This window comes from Bos taurus, chromosome 16 (genome assembly GCF_002263795.3).
Source record: "Bos taurus isolate L1 Dominette 01449 registration number 42190680 breed Hereford chromosome 16, ARS-UCD2.0, whole genome shotgun sequence".
Taxonomy (NCBI): Eukaryota; Metazoa; Chordata; class Mammalia; order Artiodactyla; family Bovidae; genus Bos; species Bos taurus.
Genome location: NC_037343.1, coordinates 38,864,639 through 38,882,377, shown reverse-complemented (window position 1 = coordinate 38,882,377; position 17,739 = coordinate 38,864,639). Strand labels below are relative to the sequence as shown.

The 17,739-nt window shown below is 42.3% G+C and overlaps 1 protein-coding gene and 1 long non-coding RNA gene across 3 annotated transcripts in view; one reads left to right on the top strand and one right to left on the bottom strand.

Moving 5' to 3' along the window:
- FMO4 (flavin containing dimethylaniline monoxygenase 4) overlaps positions 1 to 17,183 on the bottom strand; it is a 38,918-nt gene extending 21,735 nt beyond the window's left edge. Inside the window, exons 1-4 of one of the 2 annotated variants that reach the window (XM_010813220.4) lie at positions 16,914 to 17,183; positions 11,658 to 11,797; positions 6,547 to 6,735; positions 5,760 to 5,922 (exon numbers count right to left, since the gene is read on the bottom strand). In XM_010813220.4, the coding sequence (XP_010811522.1) occupies positions 5,760 to 5,922; positions 6,547 to 6,735; positions 11,658 to 11,789 (484 nt within the window). In that variant the 5' untranslated portion in view covers positions 11,790 to 11,797; positions 16,914 to 17,183. The remainder of the gene's footprint in view (positions 1 to 5,759; positions 5,923 to 6,546; positions 6,736 to 11,657; positions 11,798 to 16,913) is intronic. The other variant, NM_001192230.1, reaches the window with a different exon arrangement.
- On the top strand, positions 508 to 9,263 carry LOC107133234 (uncharacterized). The gene is made up of 2 exons (XR_001502062.3): positions 508 to 1,338; positions 8,972 to 9,263. It is a non-coding gene; the product is annotated as an uncharacterized lncRNA (long non-coding RNA).
- Positions 17,184 to 17,739: the final 556 nt, after the last annotated feature.

Sequence of the window (17,739 nt, the reverse complement as noted above, 5' to 3'; positions counted from 1 at the left end):
ATTTGGTCTCTAGGCTCCAAGCAACATCAGGCAGGAGGACCCTTCTTGGGGACCAGCTATAAAGGGTCAGTGGTCACAGATGCAACAATGGAAATTACGAGAGGTGGCAGAGGGAACAAGAGCTATGGGGCCAGCGACCTTCAGACCCACTGATCGGTAAGACGACAAAGAATCAGAAAGGGGGGCTCTGCACTTTAGAGGACTCCTCAGCCTCTCACCCTAATACTTCAAGTACTTTTGCAATTTTCATGTAAAAAGATGAAAACTGTCTCACCTTATCAATCTCCAGTCACTGATTCATTCATTTACTCAATTACATTTATTGAAGAGCTACTATATAAAACACAGTATTTTAATTGGGAGTCTTTGCCTGCTGAGGACCCCAAAGCTGAAAACTAAATGCAATAGTTGCCACATTTCTAGGGCCCTGCTAAACCAGCTAGGCAGAATTTGCAAAGGTGTATGCAGACCAGTTCTGTCATCCTTAGCCCCTTACTCACTTTCAAGGATTGAGTCGAAGTGGCCAGAGGTTGGAAACAGGAGACTTTCAGGAAAGGATTTAAAGCGCTGTTGCATTTTTGGTCCCCTTGACATGAAGCCAGATTTGAGGAGCTTCCGGGAGACCCCTGTGTGACCTCGACCCTTGGAATCTATGGAGCACAGAGAATGGTGTGTGGCCTACGTTTGACAGGTCGTGACAGCAATTGCCTGCAAGGGGTGGTGGAAAAACTTGCTGGTAGCAGGTTTTTCATTTAACTGCTGACAGTGTGGAATGCATGTTTCCTGTGGACCAGACGAAGCTATGTAGGAGAGAGCCTGTCTGATGACAGTTTAAAGGGACTTTGCACATGGTAGCCATCTGGACTGGCAATGAGACCTTAACCTAGTTTGTATGCAGATGACCTGGGGAGGAGCTAGGGTTGAAGGACTTGTCAACTGGGCAGCCCCAGAGTGCTTGGTCTATTAACAGGGGCTGCACTGAGAGATCCCTAGTAGTGGGGCTGGCTAGTCTCTGGAGCAGAGCCTTGGAGAGAACCCCACAAAGCATGGATCTTAAACACCCCCGAGGCCTGAGAGAACTAGCACCTCATTGGTGCCGGTCAATAAAAAACTTTCCTGCCCCTGTACTTCTTCATGTCCTTCCCCTGACTTCAATTCTGGAAGTGCCAGAGACTGGAGCAGGTGGGCAAAGGACTTGCAGGAGGAAGAGAGTCAGAGAGGAACAGAGGGAACAGTCAGAGGAAGAGAGTAGCCAAGTACACTATCTTTTTCCTATGGCCGCAGTCAGCACAAAGCAGGCACCGGCTGAGGAAGGGGAGAAACCTCTCACCATTACAGGTAACTGCAAGTTTTTACTATTACACAACATAGAATATTTCAGTTATAAAAATGAGAAGTTGGGGGAAATCCCTGGAGGTCCAGTGCTTAGGACTCTGTGCTTCCACAACAGGGGGCATGGGTTTGATCCCTGCCCCTGGTTAAGGAACTAAGATTCTGCATGCTGTGTGGCAAAGACAAAAAAAAAAAGATGACAGAGGACTTTTTATTATTTGAGAGTGAGCATAAAATTGGTGGGAATGGCCTGCAATTGCAACCAAGGGCGGGAGAAGGACAAGCCCCACAGATGAGTCCTGCAGGCATATTACGAGACAAAACACAATTGGTTAATAACTGTACCTTACACGACCTTTACTTTCAACATTGTACAACTCAAGGCACTGTTTCCTGTTTTAGGCTTAGGAGATGTGAGGATAAAAGGCAGTCTCTAAGCTCAAGGACTTCATCCTTGAGCAAGAAATAGGTAAACAGACAATAGCTAACTAACAGGCTGCCATCTCTGGGATCGCACAGAGTTGGACACGACTAAAGCGACTTAGCAGCAGCAGCAGCAACTAACATTTACTCAGCCCTTACTAGCAAGTCCCAGACACTCTGCTAAGGACTTTATATATGTTAATTAATTTAAACCTCACAACAACCCTACAAGGTGAACAATATTATGATTCAGTTTTACTAATGCTGAGAAAAAGACACAGAGGTTAAGCAACTTGCTCAAGGCCATACAGTAAGTAGCAGTGCCTGGAGAAGTCAGGCCCCTGGAGTCATCTGCCCCTGGAGCTTGGCTGACAAGCATGCTACTATACTGCTTCACAGAACAGGAGGTGTTATAATGGCTCCAATGGGGCATCAGCCTGGACTGAACCAGGGCAGGCATCCTGGAGGAGGTGAATTTTTTTTCCAAAGAATGCCATTAGAAAGATGATTAGGAATTTGAAAAGGGAAGCACTAGATAGTTTCAAGAAGAGGGAAAAGCCTGTGCCCCAAATGCATTAGGGAGTGGGGCTTCAATCCATTTACTGGGGTTTGGCTGGAGAGAAGCTTGCTGAAGGCTCGACCTTGGTTCATAGATTTTGTATGTACCTAACACAATGCTTTTCAAATAATAGATTCTCCATAACTGCCTATTTGAGTAGGGCACCCAAGAAAAAGTGTAGCATGCATAGGTAATTCTAAATCAATGATTATGTCAATAATGCATTGCCCTTCCCTCCAAAGGAATCTATTTGGTAAATCAAAACTACTAATTCAGAAAAAGGGGGTCTGCCCAGGGGTGTAAGGCTTGGTTTGCCTTGTCACCAAATATCTCTGGAGTACTTTGCTACTGTGGTTTATTCATCTTATACTTATCCCCCTAATGTTATGTGTTAGAAAATGCTTAGCTACTACCTTAGGAGAAGGAAGACCAGGCATTTGAAGTCCATGTACACCACTGACAAAGTTCGATGACATTTGTTAATACTTGATTAAGTATAACTAGGCATTTGTGATCATTAATCTGTAACTAGTATTTAAAGAGTCACTCTTACACAACTTCTGAGTGTGGGAGAGAGAAGAATGATGAGTGGTGACCTGCAGAACTGGACTTTGTGCTCCCTGTCCTGTGATTCCTGTGTGGGCTCTGGGAGGATTCAGCTCTCTGAGGTTATAACTGAGGCCAGGGTTATAACTTAACTAAGAGGGAGAAACACTTCTTAATCTGGGGAATCACAGGTTTCTTTCAAGCAATTTTCAGATAGTGGATAATAACTTACAAAAAAGGTCATGATTCATAAAGTAGTAGCTGTTGTTTACAGAGAGTTTATTGTGGGCTCTGTGTTATACTGTTTTATTTTTAAATTTTGTTTGTAAAGATTTTTATTGGAGTATAGTTGCTTTACAATGTTGTTAGTTTCTACATTACAGCAAAGTGAATCAGCTATGTCATGTCATGTGAAAGTCGCTCAGTTGCCCCATGAACTGTATGTAGCCCGCTAGGCTCCTCTGTCCATGGAACTTCCCAGGCAAGAATACTGGAGTGGGTTGCCATGCCTTCCTCCGGGGATCTTCCTGACCCAGGGATAGAACCCATGTCTCTTACGTCTCCTGCACTTGCAGGCGGGTTCTTTACCGCTAGTGTCACCTGGGAAACCCAAATCGGCTAAACATGTACATATACCCCTCCTTTTTGGATTTCCTTCCCATTTAAGTCACCACAGAGCATAGAGAAAGAGGAGGGTTCCCTGAGCTATGCAGTAGGTTCTCATTAGTTATCTATTTAATATATAGTATCAATAGTGTATATATGTCCATTTTAATCTCCCAATTCATCCCACCCCCTTTTTTCCCCTTTGGTATTTTAAAATATATAAAACAAAAGCAACAACAGTAATAAAGCAAGCCAATGTTCTGGGAAACAATCATGTTTGTCATATAATGTTTTGAAGGACCCAAGAAGGAGCCAAAATTATTTATTAGATTTTAGGGTCTCATGGTTGTATTGGTCTAGCCCAAGTATGAGGAGGCCCTGTTGTATCAGTGTCAAATCATAGAATCTTCATACAGGAAACAGATTTACATTCTGTTTCTGCCTGCCGTTCACCAACTATGTGCAATATTTTGGGTTATTTTTTCCTTTGGGGCTATATTTCATAGTATTTCACATTTAATCCTCATCAATATTCTGAAATAGGAATTTGTATTTCCACTTTGCTGAGGCTTAGGCAGGTTATGTTTATCCAAGATTATGCAAAGAGCACCAGGGTCTGGATCCAGAACTTTGTTCATAACCATTATGCTAAATGCTACTTATCCAGGGCCATTGTCTGCAGGGAACCATTGTTGTTATTGTTTGGTCGCTGAGTTGTGTCTGACTCGGCAAACTGGAACTTCCCAGAAACCTTACACCATATCCACTCACCAAGGTACCTCACTCTGGAAACATGGAGGAAATTGGGATTATCTTTCTTGCTGTCCCATGCAACAGACTCTTCTAAAGTCTGGTCATAAACCAAAACCCCCCTCAGGATAAGTCTCTAAAATCTGTATGTGTGAGTTTTTTCCTTTGCCAATACTGGGTTTTAGGGCAAAATAGAGGGGGGCCTCAATATTTCTCTTATAATAATTCCTCCCCTACCTCTCTGAGGTCATTAAAGTTTTCCCCATAGAAACATTGTTATGAGTCAGTTATATATTCCTTTAGTACCAGGTGATTGTCTGTTTAGCCCTTAGATTAACAGCAAGCCTGAAGCTGGCCCACAATTTACAACATTGCTTCTTTGCAAAATTATATATTGAAGTCTCCCTCGACCCCTAAAATATTTAAAAAAATAGAATATCTTGTTAATTTGAGATTATGTTCATCAGATTTATTTCATATTTTATTGGCTAAGGCTGGCAAACTTTGTTCTTTACATCTTCCTTTCCTAAAAGTTCTTTTCATTCCTCAGAGAAGTTTCAAAAATTCATACTCCACTGCCTTTAGGGCCACTTATAAGTAACAGAAGAAGAGTAGTTTTGCTACATTTTAGTAATCCTCATTTGACCTCAAAAGATGGAGTTTTGCCAATTGTGAGTATATTAAAAAGAATGTGCTATTGAATCAAAAGCATTTACAAAGGGGAATTTCTAGAACTGCTTTGTGTGGATAGTTTAGGAGGTGGATGGATTATTATTGTGATGATTTTTTAAAAAATTAATTACTTTTATTTTTGGCTGTGCTGGGTCTTCACTGCTGCAGGTGGGCTTTCTCTAGTTGCGGTGAGAGTGTACTATCTTCTATCTAGATGCAGTGCGCAGGCTTCTCATTGCAGTGGCTTCACGTGTTGCGGAGCCTGGGCTCTAGATGGATGGGCTTCAGTAGTTGTGGTGTGTGGGCTTTTAGTTGCCCTGCAGCACATGGGCTATTCCTGGAGCAGGGATCAAATCCGTTCCCCTGCTTTGGCAGGCAGATTCCCAACCACTGGACCACTTGGGAAGTCTGAAATGATTATCTTGAAGGGTGACAATATTTCTTTATATGTATCATTTCTGGGCTAGTTCCTAAAAAAAATTCTCTCAAATTTCCTTATACTGTCACTTCTTTTAAGTTATTGAATTTCAGTTCACTTCTGATTCAAATGACCTGTAATTTAATGATAAAATTCAAATCCTATCCTTTTTCATGACAGATCTGATGGTTTTGAGCCCTATGTGATCACTAAACTTGAATCAGATAGGCATGATAAAACTTAAATGATAACATCAGCATTTATATTTATAAGTACATAAAAAACCCTGACACCTGTATAGTACTTCAGTCTTTCAAAGTTATTTGGTACATATTATTTCTGAGGGTAAACATAAAGTTGTCTAGAATCATGAGAAAGTTTTTCCAATTACAAATCAGTAACTTCCCATAGAACCTGGAAGAGCAGGCATGGTTTCATGTAGAAATGACTCACCAGGAAATGACTCCAGAGGTAAACGGGGATTCAGGAAATGTCCAGTGCAAACCATGACAGCATCAAAGACAGCTCTGTCCTGCCTCCCCTCTGTCTCTGTGACAACATCCCATTGACCAGTTTCAGAGAAGTCAGGACGCTTTGTTATGCTGCACACGGTGGTCTGAAAGCAAAAGACAGACACTCGTTTTCCACCAGTCATCTCGGGACTTCATGCAATGACTGTATGGTAACCGTGTTTGTTATTTCAAGTGGGTCTAGTAAGTCTCATGTTAGAAGGCCTTTCAATATTGGTTTATCTTCTCCCTTGAGAAGTTAAATAACTTGTGCAAAGTCTCAAAAGTGGTCATAAAGATTAGGACCCAAAACATCCGAATGATTTCACTGCAAGGAAGAAACATTCAGTTTTTATTTCTGGTGAGAAGAAGACGAGTTAAAATATTGAATGTTGGAAAAATTTAGGAAAATGAGTTTTGACCCATTATAATTTCTGTGGCTCAGACTTCTAGTTATTTCTTTCCAATGGGTTTCATGAATAAAATCCAGTTTTCCTTTCCTCTGAAAAAAATTCTAAATTTCATCCTGAATGAGACTTTGGATTTAGAAAAAGAACCAGGAAATTCAGTATTTTAGTGACTTCAGTAAAACATGAACAGCAGGATTTTTATCTGCCTTATTCATATAGAGAGAAAATTAAGAAGAAGTTTTCTTAGGCATCCCATTTGAATTAGATTGGTGAATGGGCCAGCCCCTATTCATTAACCTTCCATAACCCAAGCCATCTTACCTTAAACTGAATGTATTTCAGAAGGTCAAAGTGCTCAGCAAACTCTTGGAGGTAGTTCCAAAATTTTTCATGGTTCATGAAATTAGGATAATCTTCTTGGAAAGGGAAGTCACTGTAACATGACATTTCTTTGCAGACATTCGTCACTAATGACTTGTAGACCCTAGTCATCCCATCTTTAGAAGTTTCCTGTGTACAAGCACAGTTAACTTGATGGGGTGGGCTGAGGGGGATAGGAGGAAGAGAACAGAGATCACCAGCAGCTAGCATTCTACATGTCATTCCAAAGAGTTTCTGGAAAATTTAGCATTGGATCCCCCTGCTATAGATATAAAAAATCACTGGTGGGGTTGAATTGTTAAATATAATATCTTCGTCAAACTACAAAGAAGCTAGCAACATTTAACAGGGCTCTGCAGGACTAACAGTGTCTTTAAACAGTTCCATGAACGTGGGCCCATGGTCCATCTTCCTTGTCTTCTCCTTCTTCCCTTGCCATGATTACTCCCTCCTCTCAGGTTCTGGGCCTCTTCTTCTTGCCTTTGCTTAAGGAATTCCTCACAAAGTTTTCTAGTTATTGTCTATGTATATATTCAACCACTCTTTCTCATCCACACTTAAAATACTGAAGACTCAAATTTTCAAAACAACCCCCGCTTTCAACTTATATTGAAGGAGGAAATAGAACAGGCTCCATCTTGAAGGCAGGACTCCATCTTGGGCAGGACTGTGGACTTGAGCTATATGCCCAGTATCTATGGAAACGATATACCAACTGGAAAACCAAACCCTCGGAAGGAAGAGTCCCAGGGCTCATACCTAGATTTTCCATGCCTAAAAGAATACCCTAATTATCTGTGTAACTGAATAGAATCATACATTCTATTATGCTTACTGGGCTATGACCACAGGCCTATTGATAATTGTCCACTGTTAACTACCTAGGCTTAAGGCATACGAATCACAGGTTAACTTTGATTGTATCTTTCTTTTCCTTTGTTCAGACTAGTTTCAGGGAATTTGGGGAGGTGGGTTTGGGCACGTACACTTAGGGTATATAAGGTTTTCACAAAAACTCGTCGGGGTCCTTGGCTAAGAGGAGACTCTGCCTTGGGCCCGCCGGTGTAATAAACTGCACTCCACTATTGCATTGTCCTTCTGAGTGAGTTTGTTTCCTGGAATGTGTGGCTAAAACAAAATCCTCTTACAACCATGTCTCTCTCTGTCTCATCTCAATTTTCATGAAGGGGGTCATCACACACTGACAGCCTCTGTTTTCTCCTGGACTCCTCAACTCCTTGTCTTATCTTGGTCTTTGCCATCCAAAAACAAAATGAAAAGACCTATATTAAGGACACCAATGAACTTGTTCAAAGCTAATCTCTATTTCTTCTTCAAGTCTCTTTCTTTGCTATCACATTCTCTAAGAAGCCTTCCATAACCCTATAGATCTTCACAAGGTAGCTATCGTACCTGCTGCCCCAACCTAGTACCCTGTACTTTGAGCACAGAATCGATGACACTGCATTACAATGATGTGTTTACAGTTTCTGTTCCCACTAGATTCTAAGGAGGGTTGGGGCCCTGTCTATCTTGTTCCCTGTGTGTCCTGGGAGAGGGACATCACAAATACTTGAATGAATGGAAATGAATATTACCATTGCATTTTTGGAAAAAAATATGTGTATGACTGAAAGAAATTACATCAAAATTTAAATAGTGTTAATTTATTTAGTGCTCAGGAGTATTGATATTATATTTAATTTATATTTTTTCTTTTCTTTTTTTTTTTGGCCTGGCCTCATGGCATATGGGATCTTAGTTTCCCAACCAGGGAATGAACCCACGCCCTTTGCAGAGGAAGTGTGAAGTCTGAATCATTGGACTACCAGGGAAGTCCTGTATTTTTTCTTTTGTTTAACTCAATATTATTTTTTTATTTTTAAATTTATTTTTATTGGAGTATAGTTGCTTTACAACGTTGTGTCAGTTTCTGCTGTACAGCAAACTGAATCAGTCATATATACACATACACCCACTCTTCTCTCGATTTCCTTCCCATTTAGGTCACTACAGAACATTGAGTAGAGTTCTGTGTGCTATACAGTAGCGATATTACTTTCTAAAATTAGTTTATATCACTAGTTTATATCATTAGTTTATAATAGGAGAAGGAAACCAAGCCAACCATAGTGTTAGGGGAAGCACACTGATTCAAACTGCCCACCCTGGCCAGGCACCATAGTAACCATTTGCATGAGTTGTTTTATGACAGGAGATACTGATAAGGAATACGGAACTAATAAGCCACCACCAAATGGAAGAGTTGCCTAGTTGCTGAGTCGTGTCAGGCTTGGATGCCACCATTCTCAAAACAATGTCTGCTGGAAGTTAGTAACTGCAACCTTACTTTTTATAAAACTAGGCAACTGGCTACCTGGCTACAAGTCTCTCTGAAGTCTTTCTCCCAAAAGGAGACGCCGTGTATTCGTCCACTTCCAAGAATCCTCGCTAGCATCCATCTTGGCTGAGCGATGCGTGCACCACCAGGAAAGACTCTGAATTAGAGTGATTGGCCAAAGACCACCCGGAAACTAACCCCATCACCATAAAACCCAAGACTGCAAGCCACGGGGCAGAGCTGTTCTCCTGGGTTCTCTTACCCTACAGCCCTCCACCCGGGTGCCCTTTCCCAATAAAATCTCTTGCTTTGTCAGTAGATGTGTCTCCTTGGACAATTCATTTCCGAGTGTTAGGCAAGAGCCCAGTTTTGGGCCCTGGAAGGGGTCCCCCTTCCTGCAACAATAGGGTCAAATAGCAGAAAAGTACACAAACCAGACCGAATATTTTCTTCCATACTGACCTTTGGTGGCTTAATGAGGCCCACAGTACACCAGAAAAAAAATTTTTTTTTTTTTTTTCCCCCCAGTATATTATGGGTTTCCCTGATGGCTCAGAAAATTCTTTCCCTGGTGGTAAAGAATCTGCCTGCAATGCGGGAGACCTGAGTTCGATCCCTGGGTTGGAAAGATCCCCTGGAGGAGGGCATGGCAACCCACTCCAGTATTCTTGACTGGAGAATCACCATGGACAGAGGAGTCTGGCAGGCTACAGTCGATAGGGTTACAAAGAGTCAGACATGACTGAATGACTAAGCACAGCACAGTACACTATAATCCTAGAGTTGTGATCATTTACATACATTTGCTTATTCTGTTTTCTTCACCATTCATCCAAGACTGGCAAATGCCACTTCCTCCATGCAAGCTTCCCTCATTCATACCAGTGTGAAGTACCTCCCCAGCCCTGAGCTCCTGCCAAATGCTGCTCTTCCCTTCCCCCTGAAGCACTTACTACTTGGGCCTCCATCTTTTGACACCTTATACCCTACCAGGGGCAGATCCCTTTATTCCCACTGAAGACCCTGATATTCCCAGTAACCAGGACCAATTCTGGCCAGAGGCATGTGTGAGAGGGTAGCAGGTAGGAAGGCTAGGGGTCTCCAAATGGAGGAAATAGGCTGCAAATGTCAAACGTCTTTTATCTCTCTCTTAAGTGGTAGGAGGAAACAAACTACACAAGTCAGATTTTTTTCCTTTCTCTATACAAAATTGAAAGAGTTCCTTTAAAATTCTGTGTTGCCACGACGACACCTGGTTCCACCTGAACTCAACTTTTTTCAAACCTTGAGGTAACCAATGCGTTTTTCTTATGGAAATATTTTTCTTAAGTTATGTTAATGAACTATATTTACCCTAGACTCTGTCTTTCTTCAAGTAGGTTTGCCTAAGGCTCAGAACCAGTATGTTTTATTCATGTAAATATTCTCTTAAGCTATGTTAATGAGACTATGTATTTGCTTAGAATTTGCTAGGTATTTGCTTGCCTTTCTTCCAAGATTCATGCCAATCACTTTATGGCCTGGGACAACTCACCTTGTGCCAATGTTATCTCAAAATGAATGTTGTGGGTAAGGGGCCTGGTGCCAGTCTCTGAGTTTTGAGACATTTCCTTTCTCTAACTAGCAACCTGCTAGTAGCTATATAACTTCCTGCTAAAGACTAGCAGGGGGCACTCTTTCTTCCCCCTTCTGATGTCTATGTCAGAAGCTTTCTCTCTCTTTTATACTTTAATAAAACTTTATCACACAAAAGCTCTGAGCAATTAAGCCTCATCACTGGCCCTGGATTGAATTCCTCTCCTATGAAGGCCAAGAATCTCCAGTGTCTTTCACGACTCAGCAACAACCTATCATGTGACATTTAGTCATTTCCAGCCCTACTTCCTGATGCTCAAGTCACCTAATGGCTGGCCGAACCTTGAGCATACACCCTGGGCTGCACACTCCACTCTTAAGAGAAATAGTGCCTGGGTTGTTGTTCTTCTGATAATGTAAAAACTACCCCCTAGACCTAACAAGGTCTGGATTCTTGCCTCTCCTTGCCAATTCTCTTCCAAAAGACATGAACAATGCCTTGGGGCTGGGGATCCATCCCCTGCTGCCAACTTCTGTCCTTCTTAAGGTGCCATCTGCTTCACATTCACCAGTGAGATTCAGCTTACCCAATGTGATACTCTGCTACTTTGTCTTAGAATGTTCCTGGTGCAGAAATCATCATAACTTTCAATCCTATGTTTGTGTATCAGACTTAACTCTTTCTTCCTCTTTCCTCCAAATTCTCTTGCCCCTACCCTGCCAATTCTTCAGGTTCATCACCTATCAGACTGCGTCCTGCGTGGGGTCAGCACAACACCATACACAAAGTTGTGATGCTGCAATGAGTGGCTCCCTTAATGATCACCATGCATGTGTGTTCACTCATGTCCATCTCTTTTGAGACCCCATGGACTACAGCCCACCAGGTTCCTCTGTCCGTGGGATTTCCCAGGCAGAATACTGGCGTGGATTGCCATTTCCTTTTCTGGGGGATCTTCCCTGACCCAGGGATCGAACCCTCATCTCTTTCTTTGGCAAGCGGATTCTTTACCACTGAGCAACCTGGGAAGCTCTTAATGATCACCAAGATAGACTACAGCCACCATGCCTGGGCAGGGACAAAGCAAATGGCCAGATTATAGTTGGTGAAGGTGGGAGGGTATGAACTACGCACAGTAAACTTCCATAGTCCGCCGATGTCATTACTTCTTTCAAAGCAGATGGGCTCCAGGTGTTCATCCAAGCAGCATTTGATGGAGGACAGGCCACTCACACCAGCTCCGATCACTGCAACTCTCTTGGCCATGGTGTGTTCTGTATGATACAGATTAAGCAGAGCTTCTTTGTTTGACAAGGCTAGAAGGGAGCCCTTGTCACAGAATTCAACTTTCACAATGATATAGATACCCTCCTTTTGTTTCTGAGCTAAGGCAGAATCATAATTTGGCTAAATATGAGGGCTCTGAAATAAGACTGTTTCAGCCAGGATGCTGGCTTCATTTATTTATCTTGGGCTAGTTGTTTATCCTTTCTGTGCCTCAGTTTTCTCATCAGTACAATGAGAGGGGAAATAATAATGCCTATCTAAAATAGGCATTGTCCTGAAATTAAATGACCGAGATATGTTGGAAAAGTTGTAGAAGTGTGTCTGCTACATAGTAAGTACTCAGTTAAATTTTGCTCTTATTATTAGCTAGTTAAGCCAAGACCTAGCACCAAATACTTAATCAGCATTCATTTCCCACTTCCCTAATGACTTTCCTTCTTTTCCTCTCTTCTTTCTGGAAAAGGCAGCTCACACAGATAAAATTTATCAACATTTGGGAACACATAGATAGACACAACCTGTTGCTTCCTTTGGATTGAGGAGTAAAAGGTCTTGATCCCCTTAAGACTTTATATTCCCTCAGTATTAAAAACACTTTGCTATCACCTAACCCTCCCAAAATCCTAGGAACTGCAACCAGCAAAAATGTTCATTTTTATTTAAAGCATCTAAAGTCCTAAAGAGTAGCTAGTTATGGGTCATGTCCTGCCAGCAAAAAAGATACTACATTAATTGAGGGGAAGTTCTTAACTTTGAACAATGAAAGCTTGACTGACTGTAATACAGAACTAAGTCCCCAGGGAAATCCATATGGCACATTCTAGAGACCAAGATGAGATCACATGGAAATGGGGATGTTATCCTTGTCAGGAAAGATTGGAGGAAGCATGAAGGTGTCATGACAATTTATATCAGATTTTTAAAATTGTAGTTTTGGGCATCTGCAGATGTCAACATACATTTTTCTTTGATCAGATGGGTTAACACTAAGTTAATTCCAGCGAATCAGGTTTATGCCGCATGGAAGGCTTTGAAGTGTCAGGTGGACTCAGGTGTAACTGCTGAGTCTTTGAACATGACTTAAGGCCAGTCTGCTAGTAAGAGGCTGAGTCGAGAGAGACTCTAGATATCTGAGTATGAGTCTGGATGTGCACATCTCACTGGGATGAGAGTCTGAAGTGTCCCATGATTTCTGCTCCTGAGCCTCTTCCCTAATTTGAGCTCAGGTTTGCTGCCATGCTTTCTGGTTGGGTTTGTGGTGGGGGGTTTGTCCTCAGGGCTTTGCAGTTTCTCTATAGCCAAATCAGAATCCCCAGGCACAAGAAGAGTGAGTGTCAGTAAAGGAGGTGGTTGGAGGAAAAGGGCTCAGGATTGGTTGGTTTGCATTCAAAAGGTCACCCTCCCAGGAGGGTGGTTTACTACCTCAAGGAACTGCCTAAGCCTGGGAGCAGCAGCCCCTTTGGCATCAGCAAGGCCTTAACTGTCAAAGCACCAAAATATAGAAAATAAAGAGGTATGGTTAATTGCTGGGAGCCAGCGTGAGGAGCTCCACCCGTGGCAAAGGTCATGAGGAAGGAGGCTCGGCATACGCAAAGGCGGGATCGAGCCTCAGGAGTCCCCCTGGAAATTCTCGAGCATCTACCCCCCAAAACCAGAGTCTGCCTACTTTACTGCTTTGTGCTCTCACCTCTGACTTTACTGGGGGCTGTCCCCCACCACCATCTCACTCTCTCTGATAAAGAGTTAACTTACAGCTCCAGTTAATAAGCTCCTGGGCATTAGGAGTGTTTAAATCCAAACCCCTTAGATAGCTCTCTAACTCGCCTGACAAGTTTACCCCGACTCCTACAGCTATGCATACGATTGTTTACAGTCTCTCAGCCTCGAGAGGCACGGCACGGGGAAGCTTAAGATATTCAAATAGCTTAGAGCCTCTCAGAGAGTTAGAAACTGTCAGAATAAAACTAGTAAGATTTCATTGATGAGCCCATGCTTGCTGCCAAGTTTCCACATCCCCTGTATTGTATCCTTGAATGTGTATTAATTAATATAGTTGGTATGTAGAAAAAATAAGTAGTGCCCTTGGTGTTAGCAACTTTAGACCCTTAAGGTAATAAATTCTTTCCTTTGTTGTAAACCCACTACACCTCTGCCCTATAGGAATGCAACTTTATGTAACACCTCCGGAGGATGGCCCCAAACCTTAAAATAATTACTCAGAGAAAATAAGTCTTATGGTTGACAAACCTTTGTCAAGAGTCATAAAATGTTAATAGGCCTTCTGGCCAGAAGATGATGTACATCACCTAAACCATTTGTATACGATAAATTTGCAGGAAAGAAACCCTGGTTTTGATAAGGATCAAAGACTGCTGACTTTGCATGGTTTCAAACCCCCTATTATCCTCTATGTACAACTTATGGTATAAAAGCCCCTGTTGAAAATAAAGCTACGGGCCTTGCTCACCAAAGCTTGGTCTCCCCATGTCATTCTTTCTTTTCACATTCCAGCTGAGTCTCCATCTGGAGCGTGGAGGTCCTCTGCGACCATTTATTTGCCTGGGCTTCTAGGACCCACTCGAGAAGGTGCCTAAGGTGGGGCACCTTCCGCTATTCGAGAGGGCACCTGCGGCCTCTGTGGTCAGAGCTAACCTGATGTCATAGGTTATATTGATTTTCTGCCTAAACCAAGCTATTCAGCCTCTTTTCTCCACTGAATTTTCCTACTGAGCTATCCTCATTTTGTTACTATTTATATCTCTAATTAATATTTAAATAAAGCTATACGCTATTGTATCCAGTGAACTCGCTGAAGCCGTCTCCCCTTCGAATACCCTGGATCAGCCGGGGCTGGACCGCGGCAGTTAATACAAGTGAGAAAGGGGAAAGCTCTGGGAAAAAAATAAAAAATAACCCCTTGGCACAATTACAAAGGGAGTTAGTGACTTTACAGGGGCAGAAGAAGACTTCTGAGCCCTTGGAACCCTCAGACTTACCTGGTTCCAGAGGAGGACATAGGGACTTGCAGCATCAGAGGGCTTTTCCAGGCTTGCCTGTTTCAAAATCTTACTTGCCATCCCGCCCTTTGTAAGGTTGAGAACTTCCTGCCTGGCTTCATTATTTAAAGCAAAATTTACACTCTTCCCCCTCGAGACTTTTGGTTTATTTAGGAGTCTCTTTTTGATTTTGGGAGAGTTGAGTAGTCTGCAGTAAGAATGGACTCTGGAGGCAGCAGAACTGGGTTTGAACTCTGTCTCTGCAACTGACGAGCCATGTGCCCCCCCAAACAACCCACTTACACACTTTAAGATTTACTGTTTGCAAATAAGAAACACAGTCACACGGAAGGATCGTTTGAGTCTGAAACTGTGATAATAATTACACAAAACTGCCTAGCACCAAATATTTACAGGATTCATTTCCCACCTCCCTAACCATTCCCTCTTTTCCTCTCTTCTTTCTGGAAAAGACGTCTCACACAGATAAAATTTATCAACAAGTTGGAAACACATAGGCAAACACACCTATGGCTTCCTTTGGACTGGAGAGTAAAAGGTCTGCTGCTGCTGCTGCTGCTGCTAAGTCACTTCAGTCGTGTCCGACTCTGTGAGACCCCATAGACGGCAGCCCACCAGGCTCCCCTGTCCCTGGGATTCTCCAGGCAAGAACACTGGAGTGGGTTGCCATTTCCTTCTCCAATGCATGAAAGTGAAAAGTGAAAGTGAAGTCGCTCAGTCGTGCCGACTCTTAGCGACCCCATGGACTGCAGCCTACCAGACTCCTCAGTCCATGGGATTTTCCAGGCAAGAGTACTGGAGTGGGTTGCCATTGCCTTCTCCGAGTAAAAGGTCTAGATAGCTTTTATTCATAAATAAATGGCCTCCACCGATAAGAACACATACACTTCCAGGGCACAAGGGAGAAGTCTGGAATTGGCAGATCTCGCTGTGCTGTGTTTTTGCAATAATAAGATGAAAGAAATAGTTGTTAAGTGATCTGGTTAAAATGCAAAATATGCTGCAGTGAACAGACTGGCAGCAAATTAATTCACTCCACACATGCACTCTATGTAACTCTAAGGGCAGATACTGAGCCAAGTTTGGGGGCCCCCAGAATAATTAAGAATCAGTGACTAAATAACAGTAATAAATACAGACCCAGTGACTGTCCACAAGAAGATGCCACTATATAGACAGGGGCTGACACATATGGTATCAGGCAATATGTCCTATAACAGCAGCATGCTCTGGGTACAAATGCTTGCAGACATTCTTGGGCTGCTTATCTACGCCTGGAGACCTAGCTAAAGACACGTACTAGGCTGTGTTTTTCCTGAGCAAAAACACCCAAGTGCCAGATAATTGATGCCCCAAATAGACATAAATTGAAAGGCAGGCGAGAATACTGCAGGTTTGACGGTCTAGGAGGACATAGTACTGCTAAGCTCTTTGTAAACTGTAAGAGTGTGCTATAATCGTAAGGTCCATTGTAGGTCAAAGGTTGCTGATATTTAGTTCCTTAATAGAAGAAGCCCTAATCAACTGAGTTGGATTTTTGAACAACAGGAAAACCCTATCCCATACCTGACACACCATAAAATGTAGCAGTCATTTTTGAGACATGGAGAGACTTGGATGATTAGCAAATCATACAGCTGATATGATTTATATGAATTTGGACTTCGATCTGTTTATATTTCTTATTATTTCACTCTACCAGTGTTCTTCCTTTGCTACCCTATTTCCGAACCTGACACTTGTGGAATATTTTGTGTTTCTCAGTGACAGGCAATTCCATCTCATCCAAAAGATGAAATCAGAAAGGAGCCTGGAATCACAGACAGTCCCACGATTCTGTTATTCTCTCCACATCTTCCTTCTGGGTGGCTTCTTCCTACAGCATAACTTTGTTTCCTTAAGAAGTTCCTTTGCTTCCTGGTTTTCTCCCTAATTCTGCTGCCTTAACCCTAATCAAGAGACTCTGCAAAGAGAGGATCACACTTAGTTCTAAGGAGTGCACTCACCAAGGGGAATATTTACCTTCTGTGAAATCAGCTTCTGGAAACATTTCCCCATTAAAAGAAAAAAAATCCAGGACACTTACCTTGTTGGCACAGAGAGGTAATTTTACAAATTATTTCTCAAAGCCAATAGCCAAAGACAGTGTTTGTCTTAAAAAAAAAAAAAAAAATCCAAATCCAAAGTCTTTGCTCTAAAAGAAGATAAAAAATAAAAGGAATGCTGACTTTAATCAAAGTGCTCTCAGTTTAAAACAAAAACTGCCGTTTTTCCTGTCATGCTGATGACAGGAAATATACTCGCTGAGGGAAAAAAAGAAGTTGTGTAGGGCACCAGTTGAAACTTCCGTGATCTCGAGGGAGCGTTCAATGACGAATTAGAATAGAGTTGTCGGATTGGAAAGCCACAAGCGACTTCTGCCCCTTTCGCCCATCCTCCTAAACGTCACAGTTCCGACGGAGCTCTAAACTTAAAGGGGAGCACGTGGTAAGCGGCTGCTCTTCTCACGGTAGCCTTTAGAGGGCGCCAAATCACCCCAAACCACAATCCCCAGTGACTTGGGCGTTCTGCTTAACCAAATTGTGACTCTTGAGAATTAGTCTCTTGAACTATTACAGGAACTGTGCATAGAAGAAGGCCAATTAGGTGACTGTTGTGTCATCAAGTTCTCCCAAGTAGGGTTAGTTCCCTAACCCTAAAAGTATGATTTCAAAATTCAGAATTTATAAGGAATTTAAGCAGCTTCATCTTTTCAGAAAATGTCAGCAGAGGGAGCTGGTAAAACATGTTTGAAAAAGCTTAAAATTGGTTTTAGATGTTAGCCTAGGGCACAAGAAGAGAAATAATTACAGAAGCACTGGCAATAATAAAATAATAGAATACAGCCATGAAATTAAAAGATGCTTACTCCT